We start from the raw sequence: 21,823 nt of genomic DNA, 5'->3' as shown, positions 1-21,823 counted from the left end.
CCAAGTGGAAACTTCAATAAACCCCTAGCTGAGTCTTACCTAATGTGATTATAATCAATCATTACCCTGTAACTATGCTTCTGCTTCTGTAACCTGCTTCAGCCACCCATAAATATCCCCCTCTCCCTAGCCTAGGCGCGCAAGTCTTCTAGGAGACCTTGTTGCCCCGGGCGCCCGTGTTCCCAAATAAACCTCTTGCTGTTTGCATCCGACTGCGTGGACTCGCTGATCCTTGGAAAGGGGGCTCCGTCTGGAAGACATCCCGCTGAGTCGGGGGTCTAACAAGCACCACTTCCAGCTTTTTTCTATGTATGTGGTACCGAGGAATCAAACCCAGGTCTTCGTGCATGCTAGGCAAGTACTTTAACCACTAGGCCAAACTCCTGGCTGTCCCTAATTCACCACTTTGAGCCCCAAGGCCACCTGCAGAATGTTGCTCGTTGATTATAGATGAGAGTCTCTTGAACCGCATTCCAGCCTGGTTCTTTGCTGGTTCAGTTGGCAAGTGGAGTCTCTAGGATTTTTCTGTTCAGGCTGGCTTTGAACTGTGATCCACAGAGTTCCCTTTACTTCCAATGATAGGAACAAGGAGATGAACTAGAAATAGAGTTTTCAATTAAGCAGGGCTCACCTGAAACTTATTAAGAATCAAAGTAACCCTGGGCTCAGTGGCTCACATCTGTAATCCTAGCTACTCAGAAGGCTGAGATCTGAGGATCACAGATCAAAGCCAGGCCAGGCACTAAAGTCTGTGAGACTCTTATCTCCAGTTAAACACTAGAAAACCGGAAGTGGAGCTGTGGCTCTAGGGGCAGGGATGTAGCCTTGAGCTGAAGAGCTCAGGACCCAAAAAAAAGAAAAAGGAAAAAAGAAAAACAAACAAACCAATAAAAAAAGAATCAAAGTTAAACTAAGTTAAATCTGACAAACCTGTAAGTCGCCTGTACCCCTGTGAGTCTGATTCAATGCTTCATGGGATAAAAGTAGGTGAGTAAACATGACAGCTTTCGAACAGGGAATGATTAAAAAATCTAGTTACTAATTATCTGGGACACAGACATTGCATAGGAAAAAATTACATTTGAGTTAAAAGGTGTTCATTTGAAGGGCCTTGGCAGAAACAATTAAGTGAACTTTGGTTTACACAATTACTTTCAGAGATGGGACATAAAGAATGAGCTGCTAGTTGTTGTTGTCATTGTTTGTTGGCTTAAACTCAGGGCCTGGGCACTGTCCTTGGACACTTTTTGCTCAAGGTTAGCACTGTGCCACTTGAGCCACAGCACCACATCCAGCTTTTTCTGTGTATGAGGTTGTTTTTTTAATTTTTTTGCCAGTCCTGGGGCTTGAACTCAGGGCTTGAGCACTGTCCTTGGGCTTTTTCCTCAAGGCTAGGGATTTGCCACTTGAGCCACAGCACCACTTCTGACTTTTCTGTATATGTGGTACCAAGGAATTGAACCCAGGTCTTCATGCATACTAGGCAAGCACTCTACAACTACTCCCCATCCCTAACATTTGTCCTTACTGGTTTTCTTCATCACAGCTGGCTAGCAGCAGAGCTGGCTCCCATTCCTTTTACTACTTTTCTTGATAAAGATGCTTCCTTTTAACAAATAGCACACTTGGGTCAGGAGTGTGGCCTAGTAGTAGAATGCTTGCCTAGCATACATAAAGCCTTGATACCACATACATAGTGGAATTGGTACTGTGGCTCAAGTGTCAGAGCACTACCCTTGAGAAAGCTCAAGGACAGTGCTCAGGCTCTGAGTTCAAGTCCCAGGACTGGCAAAAAATAAAAAAGAAAAGAAAGTAAAAAGAAAACCATCGGTTTTTTTTATTCTAATGGCAAAAAATACTTTGCCCGCTGTATGATAGAACCACATGGTTAAGGCTGGAAAAACAGGCAATGCCAAACAAAATACAAGGCAAAACTTAACATTTAGCCAACAAGCCAGGTGCAGTGGCTCATGCCTGTAATCCTAGCAACTCAAGAGGCTGAGATCTGAGGATCAAGGTTCAGGTACAAAAGGACCTGAGACTCTCATCTCCAACTAACCTGTAGAAAACGGGAAGTGGGGCTTGGCTCAAGGGTAGGCTGGTAGCCTTTGGCTGAAGAGCTCAGGGACAACACCCAGAGTTCAAGCCTCCTGTCCCGGGCTGGAGGGGGTGGGGGGCAGAAACCTGATAGATTTGTTTGGGGTACGGGTTTTATCTTTTTTTTTGCTTAGGGTGTGTCTAGCAGAAGGCTCGTTAAGCTTTGCATCTGAAATGTCCCCCACAGGCTGCTTCCCAATGCCTTGCCCCTCCCCTGATCTAGGGCAGTGGTTGGCTCACATGGCCTCTCAGTGTTCAGCATATTCACAGATTTATTGCTGAATGGGCTGCGAAGAGCTTGTGGAGAATGTCAGTGGAGTAGGTGCCCTGGCCCACGCCTGTCGTCCCGGCTTCTCACGAAGCTGAGATGTGAGGATCAACGTTGGAAACCGGCCCCAGTAGGAAAACCCATGAGATTCCAACTGACCAGTTTAAAAAAAGAAGTGAGGCTGGGAATGTGGCTCTAGTACACACACACACACACACACCCCAAATTTCCTTGGTGTGTGTGGGGGGGAGCGGTAAGGAGCATGGCCTCCCGGGGTGGATGCAGAGCACAGGCCGAGTCTAGCAGGAAAACCTCCAGGGCCGGCTTCCAGCCTCATGCAATGGCCGTCAGAACACCTCTGTTGTTGGAAAGTGAAGCAGCCTCCCTCCTGGCTTTGGTGACACACGCGTCGACACAGGGACTGCACACGGGCCACAGTGCGGGGAACCCTTTATTAAGGCACCCCTGCACAAGGTGACCAAGCAAGGCTGAACAACTCCTCCTGGCCCTAAATCCCCCCAAGTCCAGCATCCAAGCCTTGACACAGGAAAGGAAGGAGGGCATCATGAGAACAATACTGTTCACCGTTAGAAGGAAGCAAGAAAGGAAGGTCGGTAGGTTGGTTTGGAACCTTCTAGGAAACCTTCTTTTCTCTTTTCTTCTGAGCACATCACCTGATGAGGCCAGGCTCACCCCCAAATGCTTCCCCGCAGCTCAGCGGGCGCGAGGGGCTCACCCGTTCCAGGACAACTTTGTGTCGTTCAGGAGAGATCATGACAGCCCCCCACCCCCAACTCCAGGAGAGACGCACCCCCTCCCTTTGGCTCTTCCTCCCACCCTACTTCTCAGCTTTGGGGGCTCTCTCTGTGATCCCGGGAGAGAAGGGGCCCACCAGCCACATGAGGGGTGGGTTCTGGGCCACGGACTCCACCGTGTATGCCAGGGTCTCCCGGGCCTGGGCCACGCACTGGCGGCTCTGGGCGAGGACGCTGCTGGACAGGTCCTGGAAGGACTGGGTGTGGGCGAAGGTGGCGTGGAGGGCCTCGGCCAGGCGGCGGGCCTGCTGGGCCTGCTCCTTCACCTGCGCCGGCAGCCCCTGCAGGCTGGTGCCCAGGGACGCACATGCGCTCTGCAGCTGCCCCGTGAGGTCCCGGACCATGCTCAGTGCCTGCGACTCCACCTGCTGAGAAACACAGCCAGGGACCGTCATGGCCTCTTGCTGGCCAGATGGACAGACAGAGGGGTCCTTCCTTTGGGCCTGACAGAAAAGGCTTCTCAGGGACCAGGGTTGCTTTTTGTTTGTTTTTGGTCAGCTGTAGCCTTGAGAAGGTTCAGGGACAATGCTCAGGCCCTGAGTTCAAGCTCCAGGAATGGAAGAAAGAAAAGAAGGAAGGAAGGAAGGAAGGAAGGAAGGAAGGAAGGAAGGAAGGAAGGAAGGAAGAAAGAGGCCGGCTCCTACCTGTAATCCTAGCTGTTCAGGAGGCTGAGATTTAAGGATTGTGGTTCAAAGCCAGCCAGGCACTGAAGTCCATGAGTTTCTTATTTTTTCCCCTAATCATGGGGCTTGAACTCAAGGCCTGAGCACTGTCCTTGGGCTTTTCTCAAGGCTAGCATTCTGCCACTTGAGCCACAGCACCATTTCCAGCTTTTTCTATGTATACGGTACCGAAGAATCGAACCCGGGTCTTCGTGCATACTAGGCAAGCACTCTACCACTAGGCCAAACTCCCGGCCCTCCAAGAGACTCATCTGCAATTAACTACCAGAAAACCGGAAGTGGCGCTGTGGCTCACGGAGTACGGCAGTAGCCTTTGAGCTGAAATGCTCAGGGACTGTACCCAGGCCCAGAGTTCACACTGCACAACCAACCAAAAAAAAAAGCAACCTGAGCATCCATGGTGTGCTGGATTTGTGTGTGCACATGTGCGTGCGTGCCTGTGCATGCATGTACACACTGCTAGGGGCTCTTTGGCTTGGCTTCCCCCCACCCCCAGCCTGGTGCTCTACCATTTGGTCATGCTTTTTTTTAAAGCCTGGGCTGGCTTTGAACCGTGATCGTCACATCTCAGCCTCCTGAGTGGCTGGGATGACAGGTACAAGCTACGACACCCAGCTTCCTCACTCCCTATCGTGCTCAGGAAGCTTCAAAGGAACACCAGGGAAAAAAGAGACAAATCTTTTTTGCTAGTCCTGAGCCTTGAACTCAGGGCCTGAGCACTGTCCTTGGACTTTCTCAAGGCTAGAGCTCTACCACTTGAGCCTCAGCACCACTTCCAACTTTTTCTATGTATGTGGTACGGAGGAATCAAACCCAGGTCTTGGTGCATGCTAGGCAAGCACTCTACCACTAGGCCAAACTCCTAGACCCAAATCTCTAAATTCTAGCACGGGAAACATTCTGCAGCCAAAACAGGACAAAACTCTGATCATGGCACAGCATGGCGGGGACCAGAGGCCACCTGGTCTAGGGTCAACTGCAGACCCAAAAGGCGTGCGTGGCTGCAGGGATAGGGAGTGGACAGGAAAGGTGGGGAGCAGGCAGGTCCACAGATAGAAAGTGGATGGTGGGGGCTGGGGAGGTGGCTCCTTGACAGTACTGAGAAGGCAATGGATTCTGTGGTGGTGATGGTTGTATAACTCTGTGAGTACCCCAAAACCTGCTTCCATTCTATGGAGTCCTACTTTCCCTTGTTCTGGGGTTGGAGGCCAGGCCTTTCCTACCAGCCACACCCCAGTCCTACGGTCCAAACTCCACGGGCACAATTCTCCACCCATTAACCACTTTCACTTATCCACAGCCAAGCAGAGGAGGATAGGAGAGAGATCTAGGGCCGGAGCGTAGCCTAGTGATTGAGTGCTCGCCTAGATGGAGGGAGATCTAAACCAGGCGCTGGTGGCCCACGCCTAGCATCCCAGCTACTCAGGAGGCTGGGATCTCAGGATCACAATTCAAAGTCAGTCTGGTAGCGATGTCTGTGAGACTCTTATCGCCAGTGAACCTCCAGAAAACCGGAGGTAGTGCTGTGGTTCAAGGGGTAGAGCGCTAGCCTAGAGCACAAAGAGGCTCAGGGACAGCATCCAGGCCCTGAGTTCAAACCTCAGGACTGGTAGAGAGAGGGGAGGGAAGGGAGGGAGGGAGGGACAGAGACAGAGAGAGAGAAAGGGGGGGGGGGAGAGGGAGAGAGAGAGTCCTAGAAATGAGCATATTGAAATAAAGAAATGGCAAAGCTAGGAACAGGGACCCAGGGCCCTGGCTGAGGTAGGAAGTTGAATTATAGCCAGGCGCTCACGGGCCCAGTGATATTTGTGGTTCATTACTTATTTATTTTGTGTGGTTCATTATTTAACCTGTTATCATTGAATCTTTCTTAAAACTGACCTAGGGCTGGGAACACAGTCTAGTGGTAGAGTGCTTGCCTGGCATGCACAAAGCCCTGGGTTTCATTCCTCAGTACCATATACACAGAAAAAGGCAGAAATGGTGCTGTGGCTCAAGTGGTAGAGTGCTAGCCTTGAGCAAAAAAAAGCTCAGGGACAGTGCTCAGGCCCTGAGTTCACGCCCTGAGTTCAGAACAGGGGGAAACAAAAAACAAAACTGACCTATAGCCAAGGCCTCATGGCTCACATCTGTCATCCTAGCTTCTCAGGAGGCTGAGATCTGAGGACTGGGTTCAAAGCCAGCCAAGGACAGGAAAGCCTGTGAGAATCTTATCTCCAATGGACCACCAAAAAAAGCTAGAAGTAGAGCTGTGGCTCAAGTGGTAGAGGGCAAGGACTGCACACACACAGACACATACGCACACACACACGGACACCCAGATTTGGGGACAGGGAGGGACAAAACTAAGAGTCACAAACTGCCACACTAGCACCCGCACGGCGGCTTCCAGCTACGCGGGGGCACGTGGGGCACGAAAGACACCAAGACTCGGCTTTTCATAGGGGGAGCCACTTCATCATTAAAGGCCGCAGCCACGTGCCAGGGTGGAAGCAAGGTGGACTGCCTGGAGGAGGTGGCACGGCCCCAAACCGCCACTTATAGGAGAGAAATCACTGCCGACAGACAGGTCCACAGAGCAGGGTATGGTGGGACAGATGGGTACCTCTGGCTCTGCGGAGCCCGGGTCCTTCTCACTGCTCTCCGTCTTGTTCAGGGTTTCCATGTTCTTCCAGTTCATCCACATCTGGCGCAGCTTCTCCTGGCCCTCCCCCAGCTTCTGGTCCACACCCTGCTTCGCCATTTCTATCTGCAGTTGATGAAGGAAGAGGTGAGGGGAGTGTCTGGATACCCCTCCTCCCCAACCCCAGGCCCAGAAGGGGCCCGAGCCCCCCTGCGATGTGAGGTATCTAGGGGGGACACAGGAAGAAGGCACTTCCTCCTCTTGGCCCCAGGGCTTGGCTACAACACTGGCTTTAGCCACAGAGACATGACAGCTTGAAATTGCTTGCGGTGGACTACAATACAGCCATGAAAAAGGACATCCAGGACCCACGGTAGAATGTGCAGACGATACTCCGAGCCCCAGCAGACACAGAAGGACGGGACAGGACCTCAACAAGAGCTCCCTGGAGAAATCAGAGCCCCCCCAAGACAGGCAGCAGGATGGGGGAGGGGAGGGGAGTTAGTATCCAATGGAGACAAAGGTGCAGTCTGAGAGATGGAAGGTTCTGGAAACCAATAGCAGGCCCAGCTGAATGGCCATGTGACCGTGCTGAATGCTCCTGAGATGTGCGTCCCATCTGGATAAGATGGGGGTAAGAGAAGTCATCTCAGGCGTAGAGCACCTGCCTAGCATGCTGAGGCGCAAAAGGAACCCGGCACCAGTGGCTCACGCCTGTCATCCTAGCAGCTCAGGTGGCTGCCATCTGAGGATCACAGTTCAAAGCCAGGACATTTATCTCCCATTCACCAACACAAAGCTGGACTGGAATCATGGCTCAAGTGGTAGAGTGACATCCTGGAGAGGAAAAAGTATAAAGCAAGAGCACAGAGCTCTGATTTCATGTCCCAGTACTTGCTCAGAAGAGGAGGAGGAGGAGGAAGAAGAGGAGGAGGAGGAGGAGGAGGAGGAGGAGGAGGAGGAGGAAGGGGAGATGATTAACCAGGTACTGATGGCTCACACTTATAATCCTAGCTACTCAGGAGCCTGAAATCAGAGGATGGAAGTTCAAAGCCAAACTGGCCAGGGAAGTCTGGGAGACTCTTCTCTCCAGTGAACCGCCATCCGGTCGAAGCGGAGCTGTGGCTCAAGCGGTTCAGCGCCGGCCTTGAGTAAAAAAGCTGACAGCACCCAGGCCCTGGGTTCAAGGCCCAGAACTGGCCCATCTCTACAGAAGAGAACAGGAGCCGGGCGCCGAGGGCTCACGCCCGCCATCCGAGCTACTCAGGAGGCTGAGATCGGAGGGAGGGTGGCGGCTCAAAGCCAGGCCGGGGCACTGAAGGACGTGAGGCTCTTCTCGCCCATCCACCCCTAGAACACGGGACAGTGGCGCTGTGGCTCCACGCGGTAGCCTTGAGCAGAAGCAGTTCAGACTCTGGGTTCGAGCCTCAGGACTGGCTACCACAGAACCAGAAAGGGAAAAGCAATAAAAAGACAACCCCGAGGTTAGGCAAGGCCGGAGACAGACAGACAGACAGACAGACAGACAGAGACAGACAGACAGAGACAGACAGACAGACAGAGACAGACACACACAGACACACACAGACACACACACACACACACACAGACACGGACAGGAGAGAGCCCCGCCCCAGGCCCCACCCCTCGGCCTCCGCCCCGCCCCTCACCAGGCTGAGCGCATGCGCCAATTGCTGCAGCGCGTCCTGCGCGCCCTGCCCGGCGCCCCGCAGCCGCCCCAGCGCGTGTGCGCAGGCGCGCTGCCGCAGGCGCTCCGACAGGGAGCCCAGGCGCACGAAGTAGCTCTGCTCCTGCCGCTGCTGCTGCACCGAGGCCAGGTCGCAGCCCTCCTCCGACGCGGCCAGGCGGGCTGCAGGAACAAAGGGGGCGGGGTGAGGTCCTGCGGGGGGGGGGGCACCTCCACGCCGTAAGCTCCATTCTCTGATCTTTAAAACGAGGAAACGGGGGCTCAGCCCACACAGCAGGGGTGGACAGCAGGCCGGGCCTTCAAGTCTAGATATCCGTCCCCGGGTTCTTAGCTTTCTTTCCTTTCTCTTGGTTGTACTGGAGTTTTAAACTCACGCCTGGGGGATCGGTTGGCGTGCTACAGCGTAAGCCCCGCCCTTACCGCCCAAGCCACGCCCACACGAGAAACAAACCACGCCCCAATGGTTTGGCCACGCCCCCTCGTTCGGCCACGCCCCCAATGTGTGAACCTTGGGCCCCAGGCCCCCTCGCTAAGCTCTGCACCCTTCCCTTGACGGCAATAGCAGTCCCCACCAGAGGAGAAGAGCACGAGGAAAGGGGTGACATAGCCCCCCCCCCAAAGAAATGTACCCTTAAGCCGTGGTGGCTCTTGTCTGGGTAGTCCCAGCTATTCAGGAGGCTGGAATTTGAGGATCCGAGTTCAAAGCCAGCCTGGATAAGAAAGTCCCTGCGACTGTTACCTCGAATGAACCACCAGAAAACCTGAGCCACCAGAAAACGAGGAGCAGCAGAGGCTCAAAGAATAGCACTCCACCACTGGGACCCAAACAGCCCACGACTGACCAAAGGGAAAGAAATGAAAATGTATGATTTGCCTGCCTGACTTATGTAACTGGAACTCCTCAGTATCTCACCTTTATAATAATTAAAAAGAAAATTTAAGGGCTGGGAGTTTGGCCTACTGGTAGAGTGCTTGCTTAGCATGCACAAAAGCCTAGGTTTGATTCGTCGGTATCAGTACATAGAAAAAGCCAGAAGTGGTGCTGAGGCTCAAGTAGTAGAGCTCTAACCTTGAGAAAATGCAAGGACAGTGCTCTGGCCCTGAGCTAAAGCCCAGGACTGGCAAAAAAAAAAAAAAAAAAAGAAAGAAAGAAAAGAAAAAAAGAAAAAGAAAAAAAATTAAGCTGGGCATGGTGGGTCACGCCTGTAATCCTAGCTGAGATTTGAGGATTGTGGTTCAAAGCCAGCCTGGGCATCAAAGTCTATGAGACTCTTTTTTTTTTTTTTGCCAGTCCTGGGCTTGAGCTCAGGGCCTGAGCACTGTCCTTGGATTTTCTCAAGGCTAGAGCTCTACCACTTGAGCCTCAGCACCACTTCCAGCTTTTTTCTATGCATGTGGTACCGAGGAATCGAACCCGGGTCTTCATGCATGCGAGGCAAGCACTTTAACCACTAGGCCAAACTCCCGGCTCCTCTATGAGACTCTTATCTCCAATTAACTACTAGAAAACTGGAAGTGGTGCTGTGGCTCAAGGGGTAGGGTTGTCCCTGAACTGAAGAGCTCACGAACAATGCACAGACCCAAGGATAGGACAGTAGTCTTCAGCTGAGAAGCTCAAGGACAGCACCCAGGCCTAGAGTTCAAGCCCCATGATCAACAATTAAATACATTAATTAATTAATTAAAAATGTAAGTCTGACACAGGTGGCTTATGCCTATAACCCTTAGATCTAAAAATCACAGTTTGAAACCAGACCATCAGGAAAGTCTGTAAGACTCTTAAGTCCAATAAACTACTCAGAAAAAGCTGGAAATGGCGCTGTGGCTCAAGTGTGCTTGCCTTGAAAAAGAAAAAGCTCAAGGATGGTGACCAAGCCATGAGTTCAAGCCCCAGGACACACACATACACACGCACACACATCACATACACATGAGGTTGGGAACTCCCATCCTGCCTTAGCCTCCGCCTGCTGGCACGTACCACCTTACCCTCCCTGGTGCAAAGGTAGGTAGTCCAGACAGGCCCTGATACCCCCATGCTCGGGCCATCCCTAACCACCCACCCACAGTCAGCTCTGCTGAGACTCTTCCCTTCCGGGCAGGGCCCCACCCCAGTGCAATCCCAGCATTTCTCCTCCCAGGCTGAGTTGAATGGGTGGGACTGCCATTCTGACCGGGGCACAAGACTTCAGGCTCCAGCTTCCCCGCTAAGGCCTAAACAGGGTTTCCCTACCCCAGGAGGAACTTAAGAATTCCAAGGAAGCCAGGGCGTGGTAGCTATAGGGTCAGTTCAGAGCTGCAGAAACAGAAGCAAGAGGATCAAGTTTCAGGCCAGCCTGAATAAAATAAAAATAATACTAAACAGAAGAGCCAGGACTGGAGAGGGGTCTCAGGGGTGCGTGCTTACCTGCCCTGCACAAAGCCCTCTCGTGTCTATCTCCAACACCACAAAAATAAAATATTTCAAGTTCTAGACACACACTGGTTGCCCCACCTCACTCCCAGACCCCCCCCAAAAAAAAATCCCATGTAGCTGGGCACCAGTAGCTCAGGCCTGGAATCCTAGCTACTCGGGAGTGGGAGACCTGAGGATTCTGCAGTTCAAAGCCAAGTTCATGAGATTACCATGTCCACGTAGCAACCAAAAAGCCGGGAGTGGAGCTGTGGCTCAAGTGGTAGAGCACCAGACTAGAGGACAAAAAGCTCAGGGATAATGCCCAGATGGTCTCTCTCATACTCGGTTCCCCCCACCCCTACAATCACATGGAAAAGACCCAAGTGGGGGCTGGGTAGACTGGGGGAGGGGAGGGCTATGCTTAATTAGGACCAAATGAATGGGCGGAGTGAAGCAGAGCAAAGGGAACACTGAGGCAGGATGGATGCAACCTGGCAAGATGGGGAACAAGCCAAGCGCCCCTGTGGCTGGGGCAGAGAAAGGGAAGAGGAGGAGGAGGCAGGGAAGGGACGGGCAGGCCACGCTGGATGCCAGGATGGACTGTAGGCCCAGGAAGGAGGGACGGGCCGTGGCTCACAGGCACCCTCGCCAGTGGCTTCGGGGATGACCGACAGTGCGGAGGGCAGAGGTGGGCAGGAGGTGGCACACGCTCACCCAGCTCCTCGTTGGTCATGGGCAGGTGGTTGTCGGCCCAGGCTTCCGACTTGCCCAGCATGGTGTCCATCCTGCTGCTGACCATCTGACCCATGCGGGAGCCTATGACCGAGTTCATGCCGCTGCTGAGCACTAACATGGTCATGTCCATTGCCTCGTTCACGCCAGTGGCCACCGTGTCCTTGGCGTTGGACATCGTGCTGGAGAATATCTCCCGAGCCTCCGTCATCTTGGACGACACCAGGTCCTTGGTGTTAGACAGGACCTAAGGAGAAGGGACAGTGACAGCTTTCTTCTTCCTTCCAGGCCCAGGCCCTGCGAGCCCCAGAGCGAGCACGAGGGGGCGCCCACGAGCGCCTCCCCTGCCTCCCTGCCCATGGCCCACCATGGCTCTCAGCACCCTGTGAGGCAAAGACCATGGGTTGGGGAGCTGACCTGCCTACCTTCAGCTCCTCACCTTGCTTCTTCCTAGCTGTGCATGTGACCTTAGCCAAGTCACGCTGCCTCTCTACTGCGCTTTTCTCTTTTCTGTCAGTCGTGGGGGGCTTGAACTCAGGGCCTGGGTGCGGTCCACTCAAGCCTAGAGCTCTACCACTTTGAGCCACAGCTCCACTTGCAGTTTTCCGGGCGGTTCATTGGAGATAAGAGTCACACAGGCTTTCTTACAGGGGCTGGCTTTGAACTGTGATCCTCAGATCTCAGCCTCTTGAGTAGATAGGATGGCAGATGTTAAGTCACCAGCGCTTCCTGCTCTGCTGTTTTCTTAATCCAGGGTGGTTTGTGGTGTTTCCCTCTCAAATTCTTAGACTGAAGAACTGCCCCCCCTCTAGTGTGGTGGAATGTGGCCCCATCCCAGTTACCTATGGTGGTTTTGCTGATTTTGGTCTTTGAACTCAAGACCTTATGTGCTCTACCACTTAAGAAGTAATGCACGGGCCGCAGTAATCCTAGCTACTCAGGAGTCTGAGATCTGAGGATAGCAGTTCAAAGCCAGCCAGGGCACTAAAGTTTGTGAGACTCTTATCTCCAGTTAATCAGGGACAAGACCCAGGCCCAAAGTTCAAGCCCCATCACACACACACACACACACACTGAGTCTCACAGATTACAGATTTTCCTGCTGGCTTTAAAATGGGATTCTTAGATACTCTTGAGAACCTTGAATTACAGGCATGAGCTACCAGCATCTGAGTGCCCCTTTTTTTGTGTGTGTGTGGGTAATGGGGCTTGAACTTGGCCTGGGTGCTGTCCCTGAGCTCTTCAACTTAAGGCTATCTCCCTACCCTTGAGCCACTGTGTCACTTCCGTTTTCTAGAGGTTACTTGGAGGTAAGAGTCTCAGGACCTTTTGTGCCCGGGCTGGCTTTGAATCTTGATCCCCAGATCTCAGCCTCCTGAGTAGCTAGGATTACAGGCGTGAGCCACCACACCCGGTTATATACATACTCTTGAACCCATGTTTTAAACTTAGATCTCCATGAACGAGGCTCACATTTAAAGCGCACACATACCCCTTTTCTGCGTCAGGCCCCAAGGACGGCCTGCTCTGCTGCAGGATTCCAGCCAAGAGCTGGAGGCCCCGGCCTGGCCTGGCCCAGTTAGACGACCTTGGAGAAGTAGGGACTGAGCTTACGCTTCCATAATCAGAAGGAAGCTGGCCCACAGGACATTCCAGAGCCTGTTGCAATCCACACGGGGAAGGAGAGGGCAAGGACACTGGGGATGCGGCCAGCGTTCTGAGGCCTCGGTGGAATTCATCTTCTGCCCATGTCCCAAGCCCACAGCCAGGTGGAGGCTTTTCGTATTGTTGCTGATATTAGGAGAAAACTCAAGGGAAGCTGCTGCTTGCTAGGCGGGGTGGGGGGTGTGCGTTCTACCATTTGAGACACTCTCTTGCTCATCTATATATATGGGCCTGGATGATGCTGTCTCTTAACTTTTCTGCTCAAGGCTAGTAAATGCTCAACCACTTGAACCACAGCTCCGCTTCTGGCTTTTTTGCTGGTTAACTGGAGATAAGGGTTTCATGGACTTTCCTGCCCAGGCTGGCTTTCTGAACTGTGATCCTCATATCTCAAGCCTCCTGAGAGGCTAGGATAATGGGTGTGAGCAGCCATGCCCAGCTGAGGACTTACTTTTAAGTAGGGCAGAAAATACTTTGAAGATCAAAGAGTTGAAGAGATTGATCCATGGTGGAAAAAGTATGTCCTGGGGCAGGATGCAAAAGGGTGCCGTTCATTTTATTTGCCTCCCCTAGCCTCCCTGGAATCAAGGCTCTTTCTTACTTGTCCCATCTGCTTGTCACCATACCCAGGTGATCTCCCTGAGCCCTAGACACCTGGCAGTCACCTTGTCTGAGGACTCCTGCAGGATTGGCACGTTCTCCAGGCGGTCTAGGCCCCGGTGGGCGTATTCACTGGCCGAGGTGACTACGAGGGGATGGGAGGAAGCAGAGAGAAGAAGTTGTCATTGTCTTTTAGGGGCCCAAGGGATCAATCACCCCAGGCTGGACAGCTGGGGAGCGAGGTCCCCCACCCCACCTGCCGTGTTGCCCGCCTGTGTCACTCACTCTGGGGCTCCAGCTTGGACAGGATCGGCTGGGCCCCGCTGACCGCAGCCTCCGTGATCGTCTTGATGCCTTTCTCGGCCATGTCGCACACGACCCTGACGTGGGGGTAGCTCTCCTTGGTGGAGGTATAGGCGGCTGATACCATGTTGCAGGTGGAGCTGACAAATGGCATGGATGCCACGCGGTCTACCACACCCGGCTGGGGGGCAGGAGCAACGAAAGTCAGCCGGGGCCGGGGCAGGGCCCGGGGCAGGACCGGTGGTGGTGGCGACGGGGCCAACACTTCAGGGGGCGACCTTTTTGCTTTCTGTGGTGCCTGTGTGTGAGCATGGAATTAATCTCTGCTACAGGCGAGACCCAAAGCAAGTAGTCTACGATGCCCATGTGCAGGTTCTAGCTCCTCGCCCGGCCTCGTCCCCCACCTCAGGGTTTCTGTTGTTGCTATTTGTGTTGGCCTCAAAGTTTCATACTCTACAAGTGTGATGTCATCAGTCAGGGGACTTGAACTCAGGGCCTGGGCGCTGTCCCTAAGCTCTTTTCTATGAGGCTAGCACTCTACCACTGGAGCCACAGCACCGCTGCTGGTTTCCTGATGGTTCGTTGGAGGTTAAGTCTCATGGCCTTTCCATGCCCCGGCTGGATTTGAACTGGGATCCTCAGATCTCAGCCTCCTGAGTAGCGAGGATGACAGGAATGATCTACCTGTGCCAGGCCAGAATTTTTTTTTTTGCCAGTCCTGGGCTTGAACTCGGGGCCTGCGCACTGTCCTTGGGCTTTCTCAAGGCTAGAGCTCTACCACCTGAGCCTCAGCACCACTTCCGGCTTTTTCTATGTATGTGGTGCCATACTAAATCCGGGTCTTCGTGCATGCTAGGCAAGCACTCCACCACTAGGCCAAACTCCTGGCCGCTTTTTGTTGTTTTTTAAGTGTTGGTATGGGACCCACGGCTTGGTAAAGGCCAAAACATGAGGACCTCTAACCCCGAACTTTCTCTTCACCTCTGGAAAGGGCCCATATGCCTGTCATGCACTTCCAGTCCCTTTTTTTTTTTTTTTCTGCCAATCCTGGGCCTTGAACTCGGGGCCTGCGCACTGTCCTTGGGCTTTCTCAAGTCTAAAACTCTACCACTGTGGGACACATCACATCAGGGAAATGGAAACCTATGCTGTAGAAAAGGAGGCCTAACTCCTGGCCCAGTGCTCATTTCCTGGTTTGGGGACCCAACCTGCCTGCTGCCCGGTTGGAAGGCGTGGCTGTGGTGTGTGATGTAAAGTAAGGCTACCTCTGGGATTGGCCCCAAACCCTTCCACCCTCTCAGACAGCACCTGATTCCCCTTCTTTACCTACCTTCCCCCGCCCTGCCCGGCTTTGTGCTGATTGGCTCCTGCATCCTATATTAGCTGAATGGACTTCCTCAATAAATGAGCTCCTGCCTGGACGGGTCTCCCTGATGCGTGTGATTGTCCTCTGGTGAGGGAGGGCTGGGGGGCTGTCAGTCGGCCCTTTCCTTTCTCCGCTCGTCCTGGTCAGGGCGTGTTCTCTCCATCCCTCTTGCAGGTCGGGAGGGAGGAAGGACTAAAAACCCCGATATACCACAGCATCATTTTTGGCTTTTTTCTATGTATGTGGTACCAAGGAATTGAACCCGGGTCCTTGTACATGGCAGGCAAGCACTCTACCACTAGGCCAAACTCGAGGCTCTGTGTGGGTTTTTTTAAATTGGTTGGTCATGGGACTTGAACTCTGGGCCTAGGCACTGTCCCTGAGCTTTTCAGCTCAAGGCTACCACTCTACCCCTTGAGCCACAGCGCCACTTCTAGTTTTCTGGTGGTTAATTTGGAGATAAAGAATTTCACAGACTTTAACGCCTGGGCTGGCTTTGAACCTTGATCTTCAGATCTCAGCCTCCTGAGTAGCTAGGGTTACAGATGTGAGCCTCTTAGAGTAGGCTCTACTGTCATAGTTACACTGGCCAGTTTCCTGGAGCTTAGCAGCCACACAGAGCTTCTGGTTTCCACAGTGGACATGGCAGACAACTCCATTTTCATAGGGGATTCTACTAGATACCGCAATACACAGAGAAACAACAGCATGTGTAATGGCCCTGGGGTACACAGTGGGCTGTATTTGAGGAGGGCAAAGAGGACAAATGTGGAGAGTGTGAAGTGAGGGGGCAGAGACAGGACACACCCCATTTTACTTCTCCTGCCCCAGCTCCCACCTCTTCTCTTCCTGGAGCTGAGGGAGAAGAGAGAAATTTCAAGGAATCCCTAACATCCCACACTACCTGTGCCCACGGGAAAGCTAAACCCTTCCCCCATCGCGGCCAGCTCTCTTTTGGGACAGGGCATTCACATCTCAATATATAAAGAGCTCTGGAAATTAAACAGCAGAATCATAAATAAGCCAACTACTACGACAGCAAATCAATTAGAGGGTTCTCAGCGATGGTTCTATAGCCATCTCTATAGAAAGAAATACAGGAGGAAACATTCCTCATCCTTAGCCATAAAGGAAATGAAAACCAAACCCACACTGAAGCTGGGTGCTGGGACTTCACGCCTGGAATCCCAGCTACTGAGGAGCTGAGATTCAAGGATGAAAGTTCAAAGCCAGTCCAGGCATGAAAAGTCCATGAGAGGGCTGAGAGTTTGGCCTAGTGGTAGAGTGCTTGCCTAGCATGCACGAAGACCCGGGTTCAATCCCTCGGTACCACATACACAGAAAAAAGCTGGAAGTGGTGCTGAGGCTCAAGTGGTAGAGCTCTAGCCTTGAGAAAGTCCAAGGACAGTGCTCAGGCCCTGAGTTCAGGACCCAGGACTGGCAAAGAAAAAAAAAGTCCATGAGACTCTTACCTCCAATGAACTACCAAACAAGGCTGGAGTGGAATTGTGGTTCAAGTGGGAGAGTGCCAGCAAAATAAAGCTCAAGGACAGCTCCCAGGTTCTGAGTTCAAGCCCAGGACTAACACATACAAGCACATACACATGCGTGTGCACACACACACACAGCTCATTGTTCAGGGTCTGCTCTTTCTTGGCTCATCTGTTGAGTTTTTTTGTTTTATTTTGTTTTTGTGTTTGCCAGTCCTGGGGCTTGAACTCAGGGCCTGAGCACTGTCTTTGAGCTTTCTCAAGACTAGTGCTCTACCACTTGAGCCACAGCACCACTTCTGGCCTTTTCTATGTATGTGGTACTGAGGAATCGAACCTGGGTCTTCGTGCATGCTAGGCAAGCACTCTACCACTAGGCCAAACTCTTGGCCCCGAGTTGTTTCATTTTTTTTTCATTGAAAATGGGGTGTCCTAGCTGGGTACAGTGGCTCATGCCTGTAATCCTGGCTACTCCGGAGGCTGAGATCTGAGGATCACTGTTCAAAGCCAGCCAGGGCACTAAAGACCACGAGACTCTTTCCTTTTTTTTTTCAATTGCCAGTCCTGGGGCTTAGACTCAGGGCCTGAGCACTTTCCTTGGGCTCTGCTGTCCTCAAGGCTAGAGCTCTACCACTTGAGCCACAAGCAACACTTCTAGTTTTTTCTATGTATGTGGTACTAAGGATTTGAACCCAAGTCTTCCTGCATGGTACTTGAGCACTTTACCACTAGGCCATGCTCCCAGCCCTAACATCTTTGAGACTCTTTTTTTTTTTTTTTTTTTTTTTTTGCCAGTCCTGGGCTTGAGCTCAGGACCTGAGCACTCTCCTTGGACTTTCTCAAGGCTAGAGCTCTACCACTTGAGCCTCAGCACCACTTCCGGCTTTTTTCTATGTATGTGGTACCGAGGAATCGAACCCGGGTCTTCATGCATGCTAGGCAAGCACTTTAACCACTAGGCCAAACTTCCCGGCCCATCTTTGAGACTCTTATCTCTACTTAACCACTAGAAAACCAGAAGTGGGGCTGTGGCTCAAGGGGTAGGGCAGCAGCCTTGAGCTGAAGAGCTCAGGGACAGGGCCCAAGCCCAAAGTTCAAGTTCCATGACCAACAAAAAAAAGGAAAAGAAAACAGACAATGGGGTGTCCTGGGCCGTCTCATCTTTGGGGTGCTCTCCAGGGATGCGTGTGGGAGTCCCCATCGCTCACCTGGGGTACCGGCTCCGGCTCCTCCTCCTTCATCACCTCCATCACTGGGGTGGGGGTGTCCACTTGGGGTACAGGCTCCTCCTCCGTCCAGTACATGGAGGTGTCTGCCTGGGGTACCGGCTCCTCCTCCGTCCACTCGGTGGGGGTGTCTGTGTGGGATACCGGCTCTTCCTCCGTCCATTGGGTGGGGGCATCTGCCTGGGGTATGGGATCCTCCTCTGTCCACTGAGTGGGGGCGTCCGCCTCGGTCTCCAGTGTTTTCGTCTCCGGTGTCTCCATCTCCGGTGTCTCCGTCTCCGGTGTCTCCGTCTCTGGCGTCTCGGCCCCAGCTATCTCAGCCGCAGACATGGTGTGCGCGGCAGGCACTGTGGATGGATGATGGTCACAGGACGGCTGGTCGTGCCCGCGCTCAGGGCCAAGTGCAGGCCCACACTAGGGCTCGAAGCTGTCCTCCGCCCAACTCCTCGGAGCCAAGGTCACTTATAGCCATGAGCAGCCTGGGGTATGGGCTGTCACTCCCTGGGCCCCTATAGATTTCTTTTTTTTTTTTTTTTTTGCCAGTCCTAGGCTTGAGCTCAGGGCCTGAGCACTGTCCTTGGACTTTCTCAAGGCTAGAGCTCTACCACTTGAGCCTCAGCACCACTTCCAGCTTTTTTCTATGTATGTGGTACCGAGGAATCAAACCCGGGTATTCATGCATGCTAGGCAAGCACTTTAACCACTAGGCCAAACTCCCGGTCCCTGTCCCTGAGCTTTTGCACTTAAGGACAGCACTCTACCATCTGAGCCACAGCTCCACTTCTGGCTTTTTGGGGGGGAATAAGGGTGATTAATTGGAGATCAGAGCCTCCGGGGACTTTCCTTTCCAGGACTGGCTTTGAACTGCCATCTTTGAGGCTCCATTTCCAGAGTAGCTAGGATGACGAGCGCGAGCCACCTGACCTAACTTTCAACACTCTTTCCTTTCACCTAGAAACCTCATATCCAGAAGAGTCCAAGGCTGCTGTGCCAGGGGGCAGAGGGGTGGCTTCCTGCCTGGGTCACTGCCTCACAGGGGCAGCCGGGGTCCCAGCAGCAGGACATGGACGGAACAGCACCTGTGTCTTAAGCAGAGGTTGAAGAAGTTGACAGAGACCAAGATGTTGTCCAGAGATCAAGAAAAACCAACAGTCCACTTCAGAGGGCAGAAGTCACTAACAGAGAAACTTAATGGTCGTTTATTTTTATTTTTATTTTTGCCAGTCCTGGGGCTTAAACTCAGAATCTGGGTGCTGTCCCCGGACTCTTTTGCTCAAGGCCAGTGCTCTACACTTAGAAGCCACAGCGCCACTTCGGTTTTTCTCATTCTCATTTCTGCTCCAGCTGGCTTTGAACCTGATTCTCAGATCTCAGCCTCCTGAGTAGCGAGAATGACAGGCCTGGGCCACTGGCACATGGCTCAGGGAAGACTTTTGACTTTCGAGACAGATAATAGTACCTGGTTAAAATAATAATAAATAAGCCCAGTGTCCGTGGCTCACGCCTGTCATCCTAGCTACTCAAGAGGCTGAAATGTGAGCATCTGATTCAAAGCCAGCCTGGGTAGGAAAGTTCATAAGACTCTTAACGTCAACTACAAAAAAGACAAAAGTATGGGCCAGGAGTTTGGCCTAGCATGCCCAAAGACCAGGGTTTGATTCCTCAGTACCACATACATAGAAAAAGCTGGAAGTGGTGCTGAGGCTCAAGTGGTAGAGCTCTAGCCTTGAGAAAGTCCAAAGACAGTGCTCAGGCTCTGAGCTCAAGCCTGGAATTGGCAAAAAAAAAAAAAAAAAAAGTTTAGGACTGGGGCGTGGCTCAGTGTAAGTGAACCCTAGCATAGGCAGGGGGGTCCCCACAATGGGGTTGGAAGCAATGACTGCCCTGTGGCTACCCTCCCCTCTACTCTGCTGGCTCACCTGAGAAAAATGGACTAAAGGTGGCTCCAGCCCCTGCCTGGAGGCTTTACAGGGAACTTCAGGGACACTCTTTATCTGGGGTTCAGGAATCAGGGTGGGGTTCTCAACCTGGCTTTGCAATGCTGTGAGGCTGAGGGCTGGCAGTGGGGGGTGGTTTCTAGTCTCCTTTACTATGTCCATGAGATGAAGGGAGTCAATCATATTAACTGGGTTAGGAGAAACCCAACAAACAGCTGGAAGTCAGGCTTGGTGGCTCACACCTGTGATCCCGGCTAGGCAGGAGGCAGAATGGGAGAGTTACAGTTTAAGACCAACCTGGACCCTTCCCCCACCGAGGGTAGGAAGAGTCTTCCTACTTTTGCCTCCTGCTACTTAGCTGAAATTACAGGAATGGACTATCATGCCCAGCCTGTGTTGAAGTGGGGCCTTGTTGCCTTTATTTATTTATTATGGTGGGGGAAGGGTCCAGATTGGCCTTAAACCCCAATACTGCAAATAAACAAAAGGTGGGAGCTCACCCCACCCTGGCTGGGGTCTGCTGAGAGGTTTCTGCCTCTTCCAAAGAGCCAAATGGGAAGTAACACCACTGAGAATCATCTTGTCTTTCCTTCTGGCCACCTTCTCTGTGCTGGCCCCTGACAGGACCTGTTCAGAAGGCAGTGGCCCCTGGATTCCTCTGAGGGACAGTATTGGCCCTTCTGATGTCTCCCAGCTACAGAGGAGCTAGCCACTCAGGAGGCTCTGGGTTCAAAAGCAGCCCAGGTAGAAAAGTCCGTAAGACTCTCACCTCCAATAAACTACAAAAGAGCTGTGGCTTGAGTAGTGGAGCGCTAAACTTGAATGAAAGGGCTCAGGGACAGCATGCAGGCCATGAGCTCAAGCCCCAGGACTGTGTACAGACAGACTGAACTTTGGGAGCTGGCCCAAGTGGCCTTGCCTGTGACCCCAGCACAGGGAGGCTGAGGCAAGGGGGGGGGGGCGGGGAGGAGGATCTCGAGTTCCAGGCTTGCCTGGACTCTGACTTAACTAAAAAGAAAAGAAACTGGGAGCCCAGGACTGGTGTCATGCCAACAATCCTAGCTACTCAGGAAGCTGAGATCTGAGGATCCATAGTGAAAGCCAGCGTGGACAGAAAAAACTCTGTCTCCACTAAAACGATCCTTCCCCTCCCAAAGAGAAAAGCTGGGAGAGGAGTTGTGTCAAGAGCACTATAGCCTTGACCAAAAGCAGCTCAGGGTCAGCGCCTAGGCCCTGAGTTCAAACCCAGGACAGACAGACAGACAAACACAGACAGACAGACAGACAGACAGACAAACACAGACAGACAGACAGACACAAACACACACGGAGAAGAAATAAAAAGCAGACTGGAGCCAGGGAAAATCCAGCACCCAGAGGTCCCGGCTGTGGCCACAGGGTGGGGTGGGGGGGGCTTGCGCAATCCGGGGCGCATCCTCCCACGGGATGAGGGGGCACCCTCAGGTGTATGGGGGACCGCTGGGCCTCCACGCCTAGCCAATGTGGCTTCCCCGACTCGGAGAGGACGGGTGGGGTGCAGACGCCCCGGGCCCTCGGGGACGCCTCCCCGCCCCGCCCCCCAAACCTCAGGCCCGGCCCGGGCAGAAAGTTTGAAAAGTTGATTCCAGACGATCCAGACCCTCCCAGGCCGCTGCACCCCGCGCCTGACCCTCCTGGGGGGGGCACCCCATCCTTCCCAGCTCGATCAGTGAGCCCCCCACCCCCTCCCCTTACACACACCTCTTGCTTCCGCGGGACGTGCGGGCGCGGCGGCCACTTCTCCAAAGCCAGCTCCCCACTAGCTGTCAGGGGCGGGGCAGGCTTTTATAGATACATCGGAGGGCGTGGTCACCGGAGTGACTGGCCTCAGGACCAATCAGAGCCGGAGGTGGGCGGGACCCGAGTGGGCCACGCC

The 21,823-nt window shown here is 53.0% G+C and overlaps 1 protein-coding gene across 3 annotated transcripts; it reads right to left on the bottom strand.

Annotated features, from left to right (window-relative positions):
* Positions 1-2,804: 2,804 nt before the first annotated feature.
* On the bottom strand, positions 2,805-21,729 carry Plin3 (perilipin 3). 3 transcript variants are annotated; one of them, XM_090340581.1, is made up of 8 exons: positions 21,649-21,729; positions 17,954-18,318; positions 13,872-14,070; positions 13,652-13,731; positions 11,304-11,568; positions 8,157-8,356; positions 6,469-6,612; positions 2,805-3,548 (listed from the first exon to the last, which is right to left on the bottom strand). In XM_090340581.1, exons 2-8 carry the CDS (start codon positions 18,299-18,301, stop codon positions 3,204-3,206), a joined length of 1,581 nt encoding a protein of 526 aa, XP_090196707.1. In that variant the 5' UTR covers positions 18,302-18,318; positions 21,649-21,729; the 3' UTR covers positions 2,805-3,203. The 3 variants fall into 3 exon arrangements, with proteins under 3 accessions (XP_090196707.1, XP_090196688.1, XP_090196699.1); XM_090340562.1 differs by having other exon boundaries at positions 2,807-3,548; positions 13,872-14,187; XM_090340573.1 differs by having other exon boundaries at positions 2,807-3,545; positions 13,872-14,187.
* Between the last annotated feature and the right edge of the window lie 94 nt (positions 21,730-21,823).

This window comes from Megascapheus bottae, chromosome 1, assembly GCF_031878675.1.
Source record: "Megascapheus bottae isolate mThoBot1 chromosome 1, mThoBot2.hap1, whole genome shotgun sequence".
Lineage (NCBI taxonomy): Eukaryota > Metazoa > Chordata > Mammalia > Rodentia > Geomyidae > Megascapheus > Megascapheus bottae.
The sequence above is the reverse complement of the archived record's forward strand: the minus strand, read 5'-3'. Positions and strand labels throughout refer to the sequence as shown.